Source organism: Cnephaeus nilssonii, assembly GCF_951640355.1.
Source record: "Cnephaeus nilssonii genome assembly, chromosome: 19".
Taxonomy (NCBI): Eukaryota; Metazoa; Chordata; class Mammalia; order Chiroptera; family Vespertilionidae; genus Cnephaeus; species Cnephaeus nilssonii.
Window position 1 is genome coordinate 2,004,845 of NC_137090.1, and position 16,748 is coordinate 2,021,592.

A 16,748-nucleotide genomic window follows, 5' to 3' on the forward strand; every position below is an offset into this window, starting at 1 on the left:
CCGGGCCCCGGGCTGCAGGGCGAGGTGGCGGCCTGGGCACATCTGGCTGCCCCGTCAGGAGGGACACACTCAGCCGCTGGCAGTGCTGCCTGGGGGGGTCGTTGGAGGGGCGCGGGGGGGCCTCCCGGTCTTACCCATCGTCCCATGCGGCAGCCCTCACGAGGCCTCCACGGGTGAGCGCCCCAGGCACCGTTCATGTCTCGTGTGGCTGCTGGGGGGCCCCTGGGTCCGCTGGGCCCTGGCTGAGGAGCCACCCCCAGGACCCCGGTGACCCCAGGCCACACCAGCGGTGTGACAGCCGGGAAGGGAGGGGGTGGGGCACCTTAAGCCACTGCCCCGGGCCCTTCCCACTCGGAAGCTTACGCCAGAGGCCAGCACCCTGCGACACAAAAACATTTTTAATTCGGCTCTCACTGTAGCCCTGTGGTCAGCGGGGCTCAGGGGGAGGAGGCAGGGGGCCCGCGCTGCGGAGCCCAGGCCAGCGCCCCGTTCCCTCTCCAGGCCCTACCAGGGCAACCCGACCTTCGACCCCGAGTTCATCCGCTCCAAGTCCACGGCGGCCGCGGGGCTGTGCTCCTGGTGCATCAACATCGTGCGCTTCTACGAGGTGTACTGCGACGTGGCGCCCAAGCGGCAGGCGCTGGAGGAGGCCAACGCCGAGCTGGCCGAGGCCCAGGACAAGCTGTCGCGGATCAAGAACAAGATCGCCGTGAGTGCCTGCGCGGCCCCTCGCCAAAGCCGGCGCCGATCCGGTCCGTGCCCTGTGGGAAAGGGGTGGCCACGCCACTGTGGGGGCTTGTCCAGCAGCGTGAGGCCACGGCCGTGGCCCGGTGCCGGGCCCCTGTCCCACCGGGAGGCCGCTCCGCGTCAGCCCGTGGGGCAGCCCTGCTCCCTGCCCGCCTCCACGGGGGGGGGGGGGGGGGGGGGGACACCGCCCACCTCGGGGCCCTCCGGCTCGTTACCCAGGAACTCAACGCCAACCTGAGCAACCTGACGTCGGCCTTTGAGAAAGCCACGGCTGAGAAAATCAAGTGCCAGCAGGAGGCCGACGCCACCAACAGGGTGATCTCGCTGGCCAACAGGTAGCCTGCTCCCCAACCCCCGCCCTTGTTCCCCTGGAGAGGGGAGCCCGCAGCGTCCCGCCAGCCAGAGCAGGGCTGGGGTGTCCCGGGGCAGCCCCTGCACGTGGGGGAGACGTCACGGCATTGGCGTCGCCGTGGCAACACGCAGAGGGCCTGGGGGGCCAGAGCACTGGTGTGCTCCCCTGAAGCACTTACCCCCAGGACCCCCAAAGCATTCTCCCCCGGAAGTGCTGAGCCAGGTACGGATGCACCAGGCGGGGGTCGCGGACAGGGGGGGGGGGGGCGCCCCGCCTCGCTCCTCTCCTGCGAACGTCGGTCACCAGACGCGCTCCCTCCTGACCCCCGGACCCCGGTGCCGCAGGCTGGTGGGCGGCCTGGCGTCCGAGAACGTGCGCTGGGCAGAGTCGGTGCAGAGCTACAAGTCGCAGGGGGTCACGCTGTGCGGGGACGTGCTGCTCATCTCGGCCTTCGTCTCCTACGTGGGCTACTTCACCAAGAAGTACCGCACCGAGCTGATGGAGAAGTTCTGGGTCCCCTACATCAACAAGTTAAAGGTGGGGGGTCCACGCCCGGGAAACAGGGAGGTGCCCACAGGGCAGGCAGCCCCCAAGCCTCCCCTCCGATCCCGAGACCGAGGCTCCGGCCATTCGGGTCCGACGGGGCCCCGCGTGGCCAGCGCTGACGTCCTCCCAGGTGGCCGCGCCCGCCGCTAACGGCAGAGCCCCGTGACCTGGACGGCGTCTCCCGAGGCACTAAGCCTCCCCCTCCCGGCAGGTCCCCATCCCCATCACGGAGGGCCTGGACCCCTTGAGCCTGCTGACTGACGACGCGGATGTGGCCACGTGGAACAACCAGGGGCTCCCCAGCGACCGCATGTCCACGGAGAACGCCACCATCCTGTGCAACACGGAGCGCTGGCCCCTCATCGTGGACGCCCAGCTGCAGGGCATCAAGTGGATCAGGAACAAGTTCGGCAGCGAGCTGAAGGCCATCCGCCTGGGGCAGAAGAGGTGCCCGCCGCTGGGGGGGGTGGGTCTGACTGGGGCAGAAGGGGTGCCCGCCGCTGAGGGGGGGTCTGACTGGGGCAGAAGAGGTGCCCGCCGCTGAGGGGGGGTCTGACTGGGGCAGAAGAGGTGCCCGCCGCTGAGGGGGGGTCTGACTGGGGCAGAAGAGGTGCCCGCCGCTGAGGGGGGGTCTGACTGGGGCAGAAGGGGTGCCCGCCGCTGAGGGGGGGTCTGACTGGGGCAGAAGAGGTGCCCGCCGCTGAGGGGGGGGGTCCGCCTGGGGCAGAAGGGGTGCCCGCCGCTGAGGGGGGGTCTGACTGGGGCAGAAGGGGTGCCCGCCGCTGAGGGGGGGTCTGACTGGGGCAGAAGGGGTGCCTGCTGCACCCACGTGAATGATGGAGGTGGGGGCGGGGCTCACCTTAGGCCGTTGGTGCTTATTAACCCTGCGGCCTGATCTTCAAGCACAAATGGGCGGATTTCTTTAACATCTGGCCCTGGGCACAGCCCGAGAGTAAAGACTGAAACTCGGGGCTCCAGCCGCCCCCCCCCCCCCCCCCCCCCCGTTACCGGCGGCTCCTGCAGGGAGGGCGCGCCTGGGCTCGGCCCGGCCACTCGCCGGCCTAGAGGCCGCAGCCGCTCTCTCCTCTCTCGGGCGGTGTGTGCTCGTGGCTGCGGAGGGAGGCGCAGTGGCCGTCAAAGGCGCAGCGTGCCGCCAGGGGCCCGGGGCCGGCCGGCGGGGCAGCGGTTGCCTCCATGGGTCAGCGTCAGCGGCTCCGCTTCCCCTGGGGTGATGGACAGGAGCCTGAGCCCCCGGGAAGGACGGTCGGGCGCGTGCTGCTGGCTCCTTGGTCGCGCCTCGGTGCCTCCTGGGCCGCGTGCCGTCCTGGCCCGGCGCTCAGCCCCGCCCGTGCCCGCAGCTACCTGGACATCATCGAGCAGGCCATCTCCACGGGGGACACCTTGCTCATCGAGAACATCGGCGAGACCGTGGACCCCGTGCTGGACCCGCTCCTGGGCAGGAACACGATTAAAAAGGGAAAGTGAGTTTCGGGGTCCCCCTCGCAGTCTGACCCCATGAGCACCTCTGTGTGCTGAGAACAGTGCAGGGAACCGCCAGGTGTGGGGGATCCCCGCTCAGAGGGGAGACGGGAACGTGGGCCACATCCCGTCGGGAACAAACCCGTTTTGCCCACGGCGGCCTTGGGGGGGGGGGGGGTTCCCTCACAGCCACGTGTGCTCCGTTCCCATGCATTTTGCGAATCTGGAACCTACTTGCCTTTAGAAGTTCAGGTGAAGTCCGCACTGGACACGGTCACGTGAACATTGTAACGTGTCCAGTTCGTTTGGCATTGAGTATGTCCTGTGTCGTGTGGCTACCACCTCCACCTACTCCTGGAACGTTTCCGTGGCCCAGAGGAAGCCCCGCCCCCTTGGGCCCGGCCCCCCACCCCCAGCCTGGCCCCCCTAACCCGCTGTCCGTGTCCACGATTGGCCTGCCCTGGCCACGCCTCAGTGGCTCCCTCTGGGGCCTTTCCGTGCCTGGCTTCTCTCCCTGGCACCATGCGTCCAGGGCACGTCCAGGCTGCAGCAGGCGGCGAGCTGCCCCTCCGTACGGCGAGGGCCTCCCCTCGTGTGGGGACCCCGCGGCGCTTCTCGGGGCGTGGGTGGGCCTCGGCCGGGCTTCACCTTCCGCGCAGAAAGGAGTGAAATCAGCATGAACTCTGGAAAGCCAGAGCTGGTGCGAACAGCCTGTAAGCGCAGGCCGGGCCTCTGCGAAGGGCCTGGAGGGGGTGCCGCCGCCCAGGGGGGGCGTGAGGCCCCCAAAAGGTCAGCTCACCAGAAAGCCGGGAGCCGAGTGGGGAGCCCAAGAGAAGCGGCCCCCACGCGGGGCTGGCCGGCGCGGCTCGGCCCCGGAGCTTCCCGAAGGCGCGCGCTCCGGTCGGGACGCCGGTGTCTTCCCGATGCCAGGGCTTTGGGGTGGAGCCCGCGCATTTCCGTCGCGGCTCGGGGGTCTGACCTGTTGAGTAAACGCCAACAGGTTTTTGGCGTGAAGATGAGAACAAACCCGCCAGGGACAGGGCAGGGCAGACAGGACGATGCACGGGGAAGGCGCAGTCCCTCCCCAGGGCCCCGCGGCGGGACCACGCGCAGCTGGTGGGGACGGCCGCCGGGCTAGTGTGGCCTCACCACCGGGAGCCCCCTAACCCCTCCCGCCGGCCGCCAGGTTCATCAAGATCGGCGACAAGGAGGTGGAGTACCACCCGCAGTTCCGCCTCATCCTGCACACCAAGTACTTCAACCCCCACTACAAGCCCGAGATGCAGGCCCAGTGCACGCTCATCAACTTCCTGGTCACCCGGGATGGCCTGGAGGACCAGCTGCTGGCCGCCGTGGTGGCCAAAGAGCGCCCGGACCTGGAGCAGCTGAAGGTGCAGCCTGCGTCGGGCACGGGTGGCCGGGCGGCTGGAGGAGGGACGCGCCCCCCCACCCCCGTGTGGCTCCCTGGCTCTGGGCCCCCCTGGGAAGGTGCCTCATACCACATCCCTTCTCCCGGCTGCCGCTCCTGTAACTCCATCAAAGACAGTCACAGCGGTGCCCCACGGCCTACAGTGCCACCCGCTGCCCCGCGGGCCTGGCCTGGCTGCCTGCCCGTGTGCCCGCCACGCCCTCGTGTGCCCGCCACGCCCTGATGCTGCGTTGGCCACACACTGGGCTCAGAGAGGACCCAGGCCCACGCCTCCCACGGTCCCAGGGCCTTCCACATGGCGGCCAATGACCCGCAGCCGCAGGGGCCAGCAGGCGCCGCACTGCTCGGGTCTCCCCGCCCCCGGCTTCCGTTCAGGCCCCCCCCCTTCTCTTGTCCCAGCCCTGGGCCCCGGGCTTGCAGGGCCCGGGCCTCGCCTTGGAGCCCCAGGGCTGGGCGGTGTGGTGGGACCATGCCCACGGCCGCTTCCCTGCCCGGGCTCTGCCCTCCTGCAGGCGAATCTCACCAAGTCCCAGAACGAGTTCAAGATCGTCCTCAAGGAGCTGGAGGACTCGCTGCTGGCCCGCCTGTCGGCCGCCTCGGGCAACTTCCTGGGGGACACGGCGCTGGTGGAGAACCTGGAGACCACCAAGCACACGGCCAGCGAGATTGAGGAGAAGGTGAGCCGGGCCCGCCGGGCAGCTGGCCTGACGGGGCCCAGACCCCTCAGCACCCCGCCGTCGGCCGAGAGCCCCCAGGACGGCTTCCGAGGGAGCCAGGGCTCTGGCAGGGCCCCGCTCGCCGTGCTGGCCCCCCGCCGGGCTCACTCCGGCCCCTCTGGCTTCAGGTGCAAGAGGCCAAAATCACCGAAGTGAAGATCAACGAGGCGCGAGAGAACTACCGGCCGGCGGCGGAGCGGGCGTCCCTGCTCTACTTCATCCTCAACGACCTCAACAAGATCAGCCCCATCTACCAGTTCTCCCTCAAGGTGCGGCCGGCGCGGCCTGGGGCACCCTCGGGTGGCGGGGGAGGGGGGGCAGGGAGCTCACCTCCCCCTCCCCAGGCCTTCAACGTGGTCTTCGAGAAGGCCATCCAGCGGACGGCGCCCGCCGAGGAGGTGCGGCAGCGGGTGATGAACCTGACGGACGAGATCACCTACTCCGTCTACGTGTACACGGCCCGCGGCCTCTTCGAGCGCGACAAGCTCATCTTCCTGGCCCAGGTCACCTTCCAGGTGAGCCGCTGCCGGCGGCCGGTCGGCGGGAGTCCCTTCGGGGTGAGGAGGCAGGTCTGGCCTAGGCGGGGGCGCTCGTGCAGCCACCGGACGTGCCGATGCCGCGGAGCTGTAACCGGTTAAAACGGCACATTTTATGTCGTGTGCGTTTTCACCAGTTACTCTTTTTCTTCCTTTTATTTGATTTTTTTAGAATATAAAAATAAATCTATTACCAGAGTGCAGATACAAAATAATTAGCCATCGTTTCACCACAATTAAAAAGCCGGGTGGCTCAGTGGCTGAGCACTGACCTATGAACCAGGAAGTCACAGTTCCATTCCAGGTCAGGGCACATGCCCAGGTTGCAGGCTCGATCCCGCCCTCTTCCTTCCTCTCTGAAATCAATAAAAAATAGATTTTTAAATAAATAAATAAAAATTAAAACATGATGAAGACCAAGTTCTCCAACCCGAGGGGCAGGCTCCTCACGCCTCCCGCCCGTGGCGGCCAAGTGGTGCCCCTGCCCGTGGCGGCTGAGCGGTGCCCGCCCGCAGGTCTTGTCCATGAAGAAGGAGCTGAACCCGGTGGAGCTGGACTTCCTGCTGCGGTTCCCGTTCAAGGCCGGGGTGGTGTCGCCCGTGGACTTCCTGCAGAACCAGGGGTGGGGCGGCATCAAGGTGAGCGGTCCGACATGAACACGGTGCTCGGCGTTCCCTGGCCCCTGCCCGTGTCCCCGCACGCCGCCAGCCTGGCCCCGGCGGCCTCGGGTGCGTCCAGGGGTCCCCGCCTTGGCTCTCCCGCCTCGTTTCCAGGGAAACGCCAAGCGTCAGGCCCTCCTCAGACCCTCAGACCCTGGGCGCACGCTCAGGCCCTCGGTCTCTTCCAAAACCACCTGAGGGTCACCCCCGGGGTGAGACAGGCGCCCCTCGTCCAGATCCCCCCAAGAAGCGGCCGGAGTCGCGTCCCGATCCGAGGCCCCTCGGGGGCCCCCGCTGTGTCCCGGCGGCCCGTGGCCCAGGTCTTACCCGGACGGCTCCCCGCAGGCCCTCTCGGAGATGGACGAGTTCAAGAACCTGGACAACGACATCGAGGGCTCGGCCAAGCGCTGGAAGAAGCTGGTGGAGTCGGAGGCGCCCGAGAAGGAGATCTTCCCCAAGGAGTGGAAGAACAAGTCGTCGCTGCAGAAGCTGTGCATGGTGAGGTGCATGCGGCCCGACCGCATGACCTACGCCGTCAGGTGAGCGCCGGGCGTGGGCGCGGCCTGTGTTGGGGATCCGCCCCGTCGGCGGGTCTGAGAGGTGGCGGGCGGACCCTGAGCCTCCGCTCACCTGGGCGAGGAGGGAGCCCAGGGTTATGACTCAGAGGCAGACCCCACCCGTGAGCTCTGAGGTTAAAGGGAAGAGGCGTGGGGAGGCATGACCCCCGTGGCCACAGAGGAGCCCTCGGGTGTCGTGGGGGGAAAGCGAGGCTCGGCGCCCGCACCCGGGACCGTCGTCCGCGGGGGCCACCCCCGAGGGCCATCGTGGCCCCTTTGCGGAGAACGGCTCTGATCGCCCCCCCCCCCCCGCCCAGTGGGAAATATGCCGCCTCGGCCTTTCGGCTCCCGGGCCTCTCCCCCCTCCCGCCGTGGGCCTGCCATTTCTCGGGGCGAGGGAGCCAGGGGCGCCCAGAGCAGACACAGCCAGGGCGGGGAGCGCCCACCCACCCTCCCTGCCCGAGGGAAGCAGGCGCTCCGCTTAGAGCCGCCCGCTGAGCGCCGCCGGGAGACAGCCTCCGCCGCCCGCTGAGCGCCGCCTCCCTCAGGAACTTCGTGGAGGAGAAGATGGGCAGCAAGTTCGTGGAGGGCCGGAGCGTGGAGTTCTCCAAGTCCTACGAGGAGAGCAGCCCCTCGACCCCCATCTTCTTCATCCTCTCCCCGGGGGTCGACCCCCTGAAGGACGTGGAGGCCCTGGGTGAGTGTCACCGGAGGCGCGAAGGAAAACCCAGTGGCGTGACCCCTGCCACCCGTCGGATGGTTATTCCGTGTCAGAAACACGGAGAACGGCCGCGCTGGAATGTGAGACGGTGTGGCTGCTGTGCGAGGCAGTGTGGCGGTCCCTCAGGGAGACGCACACAGAACTACACGTGACCCACAGACCTACACGTGACCCACAGACCTACACGTGACCCACAGGCCTACACGTGACACACAGACCTACACGTGACCCACAGAACTACACGTGACCCACAGAACTACACATGACCCACAGACCTACACGTGACCCACAGACCTACACGTGACCCACAGACCTACATGTGACCCACAGAACTACACGTGACCCACAGAACTACACGTGACCCACAGACCTACACGTGACCCACAGACCTACACGTGACCCACAGAACTACACGTGACCCACAGAACTACACGTGACCCACAGAACTACACATGACCCACAGACCTACACGTGACCCACAGACCTACACGTGACCCACAGAACTACACGTGACCCACAGAACTACACGTGACCCACAGAACTACACATGACCCACAGACCTACACGTGACCCACAGACCTACACATGACCCACAGACCTACACGTGACCCACAGAACTACACGTGACCCACAGAACTACACGTGACCCACAGAACTACACATGACCCACAGACCTACACGTGACCCACAGACCTACACGTGACCCACAGACCTACACGTGACCCACAGAACTACACGTGACCCACAGACCTACACGTGACCCACAGACCTACACGTGACCCACAGAACTACACGTGGCCCATAGACCTACCTGTGACCCACAGAACTACACGTGACCCACAGACCTACACGTGACCCACAGAACTACACGTGACCCATAGACCTACCTGTGACCCACAGAACTACACGTGACCCACAGACCTACATGTGACCCACAGACCTACACGTGACCCATAGACCTACCTGTGACCCACAGACCTACACGTGACCCATAGACCTACCTGTGACCCACAGAACTACACGTGACCCACAGACCTACACGTGACCCACAGACCTACCTGTGACCCACAGAACTACACGTGACCCACAGACCTACATGAGGCCCACAGAACTACACGTGACCCACAGACCTACACGTGGCCCAGCAACTCCACGCCGGGCACAGACCCCGAAGGAACTGAGACGGGTGTTGAGACGAGCGCTCTGCACAGACGCTCACTCCCTCCCGCAGCCGAAAGGCAGGTGCACCGAACGCCCACGCCCGGGTGAAGGCAGATCGCGGCGGGTGATGCTCACGGCGGGGGGCGGGGGGTACTGCTCGGCCCCGAAACGGGAGTGGAGCCGGGCATCTACCCGACGGTGAACCTTGGGACACGGAGCCGAGGGGGAGCAGCGAGTCCCCTATTGCGTGATTCCCGTTCTCCAACACATCCGGGCCGGCCAATCCAGACAGCACGCAGATGGGGGCTGCGGGGGCTGGAGGGGTGAGGAGGGGAGTGACTGTCTACCAGGTGGCTTTGCTCCTGGGCTGACGAGAATGTTCTGGAACCAGAGAGGGTGCACAGCGCTGTGCACGTGTTGGAGTCGCACACGTTAAGATGGTGTGTAAAACGGTAACTTTGCATGACGTGTGTTTACCACGATAAAACGAGTGGGGGAGCAGGTGGGTCCCAGAGCCGCCCTGTGTCACTCGATCGCCCCCCAAGCGTTCCCCGTTTCTCTCTCCTTCAGGGAAAAAGCTGGGGTTCACCCTCGACAACGGGAAGCTGCACAACGTGTCGCTGGGGCAGGGGCAGGAGGTGGTGGCCGAGGACGCCCTGGACGTGGCCGCGGAGACGGGGCACTGGGTCATTCTGCAGGTGCGGAACGCCTCGGGGTGCGGGCACCCCCCCCGGGGGCCTGGGGACTGAGAGACAGCAGGTCGTGGGGTTCACGGTCACAGGCAGGCGGGAGGCACCCACACCGAGTTCAGCTCCGCCCGGGCCAGCGGGTGGTGTGAGGTGTCAGGGGGCTCAGGGGGCAGCGTGGGCCCTTCGGTGGTGAGGGAGACGGGCTCCAGGCTGAGACCCCGAAGGAGATCCTACTCAGAACACGAAACACGAGTGACTCCCCTCAGGAGGCTGCCCGTCACGTCCTGGGTGAACCCCAGCTCACACCCCCGAACCCCAGCAGCCCTGCCCCCCGTCCTGGGTCCTGCAGCCTCCCAGCCCCTCCTCATTCCGCCGTCCCACTGCCCCCCGGCTGCCCGGCTCCCGCGGACCCCAGTGAGGCAGACTCGACGCACGGGGCCTGGCCTGGTCACTTTCCTTGTTGTTCATCCTCAGCCGAGGATGTTTTGTCCATTGACTTTTAGAGAGAGTGGGAGGGAGGGGGAGAGACAGAGAGAGAAACCTCGATGGGGAGAGACATTGGCCAGTTGCCTCCTGCTCACGCCCCGACCAGGCTGGGGATCGAGCCTGCAACCGAGGTACGTGCCCTTGACCGGAATCGAACCGGCAACCCTCAGTTCGAGGGCCGGTGCTCTAACCACTGAGCCAAGCCGGCTGGGGCACGGCCGGGCGGCCTGTCCTCATGGGCCCAGGGCAGGGAGGGAGCATGCGGGCGCTAACCCGGGTCTTGGCCGCAGAACATCCACCTGGTGGCCCGGTGGCTGAGCACCCTGGACAAGAAGCTGGAGCGGTACAGCATCGGCAGCCACGAGGACTACCGCGTGTTCATCAGCGCCGAGCCCGCCCCCAGCCCCGACTCCCACATCATCCCCCAGGGCATCCTGGAGAACGCCATCAAGATCACCAACGAGCCGCCCACGGGCATGCACGCCAACCTGCACAAGGCCCTGGACCTCTTCACCCAGGTGGGCCTCCCTCCTGTGCCCGCACCAGGCCCGGTCCCGTCTGCGCCGCCCGGGGCCCCGAGCACGTGGAGTCGCTGGGCCTGCAGAGGCCAGACTTGAGCTCTGAGAATGCTCCCCTCTGCTGCTCTTCATCCACACCACCGGCAACACGCACACACACACACACACACACACATGAACACACACGCATGCACATGCTCATGTACACTCCTGCAGACATGCACTCGCACACACCCCTGCACAAGCACCCGTGCACGCACATGCAGAGACACGCTCACACACACACCTCGCACTGCAGTCACCGTATTCCTAAAAGGATATCCTGGCGTGGCGGGTGCGCCCCCTGCAGGACACCCTGGAGATGTGCACCAAGGAGATGGAGTTCAAGTGCATCCTGTTCGCCCTCTGCTACTTCCACGCCGTGGTGGCCGAGAGGCGCAAGTTCGGGGCCCAGGGCTGGAACAGGTCGTACCCCTTCAACAACGGGGACCTGACCATCTCCATCAACGTGCTGTACAACTACCTGGAGGCCAACGCCAAGGTAAGGGGCCTGGTGGCGGCTCAGCCCCGCCCGCCTCCTCCTCTTGTCGGAGTCACAGCTGGGCGGCTCTGACCCCAGGGTCGCCTCGAGCCCGCCCACCCGAGGCAATGACGGGCAGGCGGTCCTCGGCCGCCGCCCGCAGGTGTCCGCCTCTGCCTGCTGTCACGCTGCATGGGGTCAGGTGTCCGGCACCCGAGCAGGGATCCCCCCAGAAACCCCAGCCGCTTTGGGCGGCCTGAGCCGGCGTGGGCGAGGATGGAGCGGGAGGGAGGGGACACTTCCTGGCGTTCCTACTGGAAACCGAGCGTGTAGTCAGACGCAGGACGGCCTGGCCCTGAGGGCCCAGCAGGCCCGTCTGCAGACCTGGAGCCTCACACGGCCTGAGGCGTGACCCCAGTGAGTGGCCTGTCCAGTGGGCAGCCCAGTGGCCTGTGTAGAGACCCCCACGGCCCGGCCACCACCCACCTCGCTTGGCCGCCTCCCAGGAGGCCTGGCTCCACCCTGCACCTGCCATCGGGGCCCTGGGATGGCAGGGCCATCCTCACTCGCTCCTCAGAGGACAAGGGGACGGGCAGTAAGAGCTGCGGGCAAGGGCGCGACGCGGGCGGGCAGAGGCAGCATCGTCAGCAGGGTGCTGGTGCCAGGGGCCTGGGGACAACCCCCAGGCCTCCAAGCATTAGGGGCTCCGTGAGGAAAGGTGGGAGGTGCCCTATTGTAAGAAGCTGTGCAGGTGGGGGGGGGGGGGGAGAGAGGGTGGCGGGGAGCCTCAGGTGAGGGCAGGGGCAGGTGAGCACGGGTCCGCTCCCTGGGCCTGTCCAGGGCCGACCTCTGATGACCTCTGATGTCAGACACCCCTGTGGCCCTGGAGAGGACCCCGCCCCTGGCCCAGGCAGCCCCCACAGGGCCACCAGCCCAGTCAGCGGAATGTTGTTTGCTGCTTGGTTCCCCGGGGATGGCGGGAGATCCCGGGCAGAGGTCACTTCCTGCGGCCCCACTCGGTGGCCCCACGGCTGCCGACACTCTGGGCGGCCACGTGACCTGAGACGGGATCCGGGGACGCGCACGCCGAGCCGCCGCACAGGAGACGGAGGGTTTCCGTGGAGGTCGCTTCCTCGTGTGGGAGGAAGCGTCCTGCTAGTCACGCAGACACTCCCCGACCTGCACACGCGGACCCGGCGGTGCCCGCACGCCAGGGCGGTGGGGGAGGAGGGGGCAAGGGCAGGCGCTGGCCAAGCTCCAGGGAGGCACCGACAAGTGGCCCTGTCCCTCGGCCCCACGACTCAGCCTCCCGGGAGGCCTGGCGACCGTCCCACAGGCATGCCGGGAATTCCATCGGGAATTCCATCGGGAATTCCAACAGCAGGTGTGGGGTCACCGCCCCGCCCAGAGGGGAAGGACCGTCCCTAGGCGTGGGGGGCGGGCGGAGGCGGAGGGCAAATGCGTGAAATGCGGAAGCTGCCGTCAGCACACACCCAAGGTGGCCGAGCCGAGGAGAAGCGTTAGGTCACCAGCGACAACTGAGGGAATGTTCACGTTCCGACTGTAGACACACGAGGCCAAATTAGACCGAGTGGTCAGCGCTCTTATTTGGGGACCTGACTGACCGGACTTGGCGAGCAGCGGCTTCAGGCAGGACGCGTGGCTACACGGACGCCCACCGCGCCGTCTGAGGCCGGTGCTCAGACACGCTGGTGCTGCAGGCGCGGTGGCGGCGGCGCCGTGAGGTCCCACACCCACGCTGCCCGGCATGTGGCGGCCGCCAGCCGCCCAGCACAGTGCGCCCAGCGAGTCCGAAAGGAGCTAACATGCACCCTGGATTTTAAAAGGTCGAAACAAAGGAAAAAAGAATGGAAAACCTTCATCATTTCTAAGCTGATGCTTTGGAATGAACTTTTCACGTGGGGCTGCTGGGAACGGCGCGTGGCTGTCACTCGCGGCTCCACGACACCCGTCGGACGGGGTGAGGGCACTGGGCACCGGCGCCCGGCTGCTCCTGGGCGGCTCGGCTGGGATGGCAGCCGGCAGGCAGGCCCATCGCTCCCTGGGCTGGACTGCGGGACCCGGACAGCAGGACAAGTGTGTCCGCCGAGTCACACCTGCCCGGGTTTTGCTCCCCGAGCCCGGAGCCCAGGGGAGGGCGGGTGCCACCGGCTCTGAGCTGGCTGTGCCGCAGAGACTGCTGGGAACGGAGCGCCAGGCAAGACGCGCAGACGGCACCTCGGTGGGGCCCGAGGGAAGACCCACCTGAGACCCGAGGGATGGACGCCATGGCCACAAAGACACACGGGGCCGAGAGTCAGCACCCACCCGGGCAGAACGAAACGGCTCCGCTCCGTGGACGCGGAGGGAGGGCCCGCGTGTGGGCCATCGGAGGAGCGGGCGAGGAAGGGGCCACCGCGCGGGGAGCTGGCCTCTCCACGCAGACGGCAGCGCCCCTCACGGCCGGCTCCCCCAGGTGCCCTGGGACGACCTCCGTTACCTGTTCGGGGAGATCATGTACGGCGGCCACATCACGGATGACTGGGACCGCCGGCTGTGCAAGACCTACCTGGTGGAGTACATCCGGGCCGAGATGCTGGAGGGCGAGATCCAGCTGGCCCCCGGCTTCCACATCCCCCCCAACCTGGACTACAAGGTGAGGAGCTTTCCGGGGGGACGCACGGGACGGTCAGTGCGTCCTGGCTGACGGCCTGGTGAGAGCTCGTCATGGGAGGAATGCAGTAACTGAGCCAGAGCAGGGAGCCAGGTGGGGGATGCGGGGACGGGGGGTGGGGGTGGGGGTGGGGGACAAAGTGGGGCACCTGGGAGGGGGCTAGGGCAGCAGTGGGGGTGCGCAGAGGGCGGGGTGTGGGCAGAACATTCTGGTAAGAAGGTCCTTGCTTATCCCCCCACCCCCTCCTACCCCGTCTCAGGGTTACCATGAATATATCAACGAGAACCTGCCCCCCGAGAGCCCCTACCTGTACGGCCTGCACCCCAACGCGGAGATCGGCTTCCTGACGGTCACCTCGGAGAAGCTGTTCCGCACGGTCCTGGAGATGCAGCCCAAAGAGGCGGAGTCGGGCGCCGGCACCGGGGTGTCCCGCGAGGAGAAGGTGGGTGCCTGACGCGCAACCACCAGCGACAGTGAAGTGGGGCCCAGAGCCTGGCTCACGAAGTGCACCCCGACTGGCAGAGCCCTCAGAACCTGTCAGCAACCACACACCCCGACCCTCGGTGACGCCCCGACCCTCGGTGACCCCCCCGACCCTCGGTGACGCCCCGACCCTCGGTGACGCCCCGACCGACCCTCGGTGACGCCCCGACCCTCGGTGACCCCCCCCCGACCCTCGGTGACCCCACGACCCTTGGTGACCCCACGGAGGGGGGGGAATGCAGGGGCCTGGCTGCAGGTACCAGGCAGGGTGGCCGGAGGCTCCCTGACCACAGCCACAGGCCTTGCCACCAGGCCACGACGCCCTCCCTCGCCACGTGTGCTGCTCTGCTCTGGCCACGCCGTGTGCCGAGCTCCGGGACGCAGGGGTGGGAACGTGGGAACGGGGGGCAGGCTCCGGCCCCGAGACCTGACTCTGGGGGCGGCGGGGGCGGGCGCGGTGACGCCTGTGGGCTGACTCCCAGGTGAAGGCCGTGCTGGACGAGATCCTGGAGAAGATCCCGGAGTCGTTCAACATGGCCGAGATCATGGCGAAGGCGGCCGAGAAGACGCCCTACGTGGTGGTGGCCTTCCAGGAGTGCGAGCGCATGAACATCCTGACCAACGAGATGCGCCGCTCGCTCAAGGAGCTCAACTTGGGGCTGAAGGTAAAGGCAAGACGGGTCAGCTGGGCCCGGACCTGACGCGGGAACCGGGCTGGCCCCGCAGGCTGACTCACCACCTCAACTGCAAAGAAACCACCCACCGCAGGCCACGGGGCGCCTCGGGGCCCTGGCGCTGGCCCCCGAGTCCCCTGGTGGGGAGCTGTGGGCGTCCAGAACACGCCCCGGAGGGCATCCTGACTGTTCCCGCAGGAGGCACGACGTGGCCCCCACAGGCTCTGCAGAAGACCCGGTGGCCCGCGCCCCGCGGGAAACCACGTTCCCACGACACACATGGGCGGGGCCCCCAGCACCGTCTGTCTGTCCCTCAGGGGGAACTGACCATCACGACAGACATGGAAGACCTGTCCACGGCGCTCTTCTACGACACCGTGCCCGAAACGTGGATGGCCCGGGCCTACCCGTCCATGATGGGCCTGGCGGCCTGGTACTCGGACCTGCTGCTCCGCATCAGGGTGAGGACGGGGTCCCCGGCCTCAGTGCACCCCCTCTGCCCAGGGCCCGCGGGAGCGTGCTGTGAGGGGGCGTGTCCCCGAGGCCTGCGGGCCCCGCTGGCCTGGCCTTCGTCAGAGCAGGGTCTGGAGGGCGGCCCTTCCTCCCGGGGAAGGACAGCTGCCTCCTGGGCAGAGGGAGCTCCCGCCCCCGCGGCTCCTGTGACGGCAGCCAAGCCTCTGCTGGGCCCCTTCTCCCTCCGTGGCCCTGCTGCCGCACCCCCCCCCCCCCCGCACGAAGACGGGGGGACGGAGAGCGGCGGCACGGGCAGAGCGGCTGCCCCATCTGCCGGGAGGCCCTGGGGCTCGGCTGAGCCCCCCTCTCCTCGCAGGAGCTGGAGGCCTGGACCACGGACTTCGCCCTGCCCACCACCGTGTGGCTGGCCGGCTTCTTCAACCCGCAGTCCTTCCTCACGGCCATCATGCAGTCCATGGCCAGGAAGAACGAGTGGCCGCTGGACAAGATGTGCCTCTCGGTGGAGGTGACCAAGAAGAACCGCGAGGACGTGACCGCCCCCCCACGTGAGGGCTCCTACGTGTACGGGCTCTTCATGGAAGGTAGGAGGGCGCCGCCCGGGCCCCAGGGCCCAGCGCCCGGCGAGCAGGGGCTGTGTGCGCTGTGGGGGGCACGCGGAGCTGGTGGACAGACAGGGGCCCGAGGGGACGGAAACAGGCCCAAGAGGCCGCCGGCAGGCTCGCCCTCGGCCTGAGCACCTGTCGCAGGTGGGGGCTCAGCCCTTCCAGGCTGGGGCCGGACCCAGGACGAGTGCATCTGACAGGTGAGGGGAGGGTCCAGAGCCCCCTCAGCCAGAGCCCTGTCCATCCCCACCCCGCCCCCCCGCTGCTGCCCCGGGCACAGTTTCAAGGGAAGGGGGCCTGGCTGTCCACCTCCTGGGAGCCTGGCACTGGCTGTCCGAGGGGCCAGGAATGCACAGCAGGAGGCCGCCACCGGGCAAGCCCCTCCGCCAGCACACAGGCCTGAGCCACTCTGCGGGTGACATCTCCCCTCCCTGGGGGCCGGGCCCGTTCCCACATCACCACAGACCAGCTCAGCAGCCATCTCCACGTTTATTCTGGGACCACAGATGGGAAAGAGAACAGCACTCAACAGAGGAAACACCAGCAGCCCGGATGGAGGCAGCAGTTCCAGGCGGATGTGGGGCGGGGGTTGCAGGGGTCACGAGGGCGGGGTCGCGGGGGCGGGCGGGCAGAGCAATGGCCGCCTGTGGAGGCAGCTGTGGAGCATCCTGATGTGAACGGGTGGAGCGCCGGCGAGCTGGGCCCGGTGCACCGTGGGGTGCGGG

At 67.5% G+C, this 16,748-nt stretch overlaps 1 protein-coding gene across 1 annotated transcript in view; it reads left to right on the forward strand.

The window, feature by feature from the left end:
* DNAH17 (dynein axonemal heavy chain 17) overlaps window positions 1-16,748 on the forward strand; it is a gene marked incomplete at its 5' end in the record, with an annotated part of 58,851 nt that overhangs the window by 39,261 nt on the left and 2,842 nt on the right. The window contains 20 exon segments of the mRNA XM_079798611.1: window positions 502-709; window positions 967-1,082; window positions 1,444-1,636; window positions 1,857-2,092; window positions 3,004-3,126; window positions 4,311-4,515; window positions 5,066-5,230; window positions 5,398-5,538; window positions 5,614-5,784; window positions 6,321-6,443; window positions 6,810-7,003; window positions 7,570-7,718; window positions 9,474-9,601; window positions 10,369-10,596; window positions 10,946-11,137; window positions 13,593-13,772; window positions 14,050-14,232; window positions 14,756-14,938; window positions 15,265-15,408; window positions 15,777-16,002. Coding sequence (XP_079654737.1) covers window positions 502-709; window positions 967-1,082; window positions 1,444-1,636; window positions 1,857-2,092; window positions 3,004-3,126; window positions 4,311-4,515; window positions 5,066-5,230; window positions 5,398-5,538; window positions 5,614-5,784; window positions 6,321-6,443; window positions 6,810-7,003; window positions 7,570-7,718; window positions 9,474-9,601; window positions 10,369-10,596; window positions 10,946-11,137; window positions 13,593-13,772; window positions 14,050-14,232; window positions 14,756-14,938; window positions 15,265-15,408; window positions 15,777-16,002 — 3,488 coding nt within the window.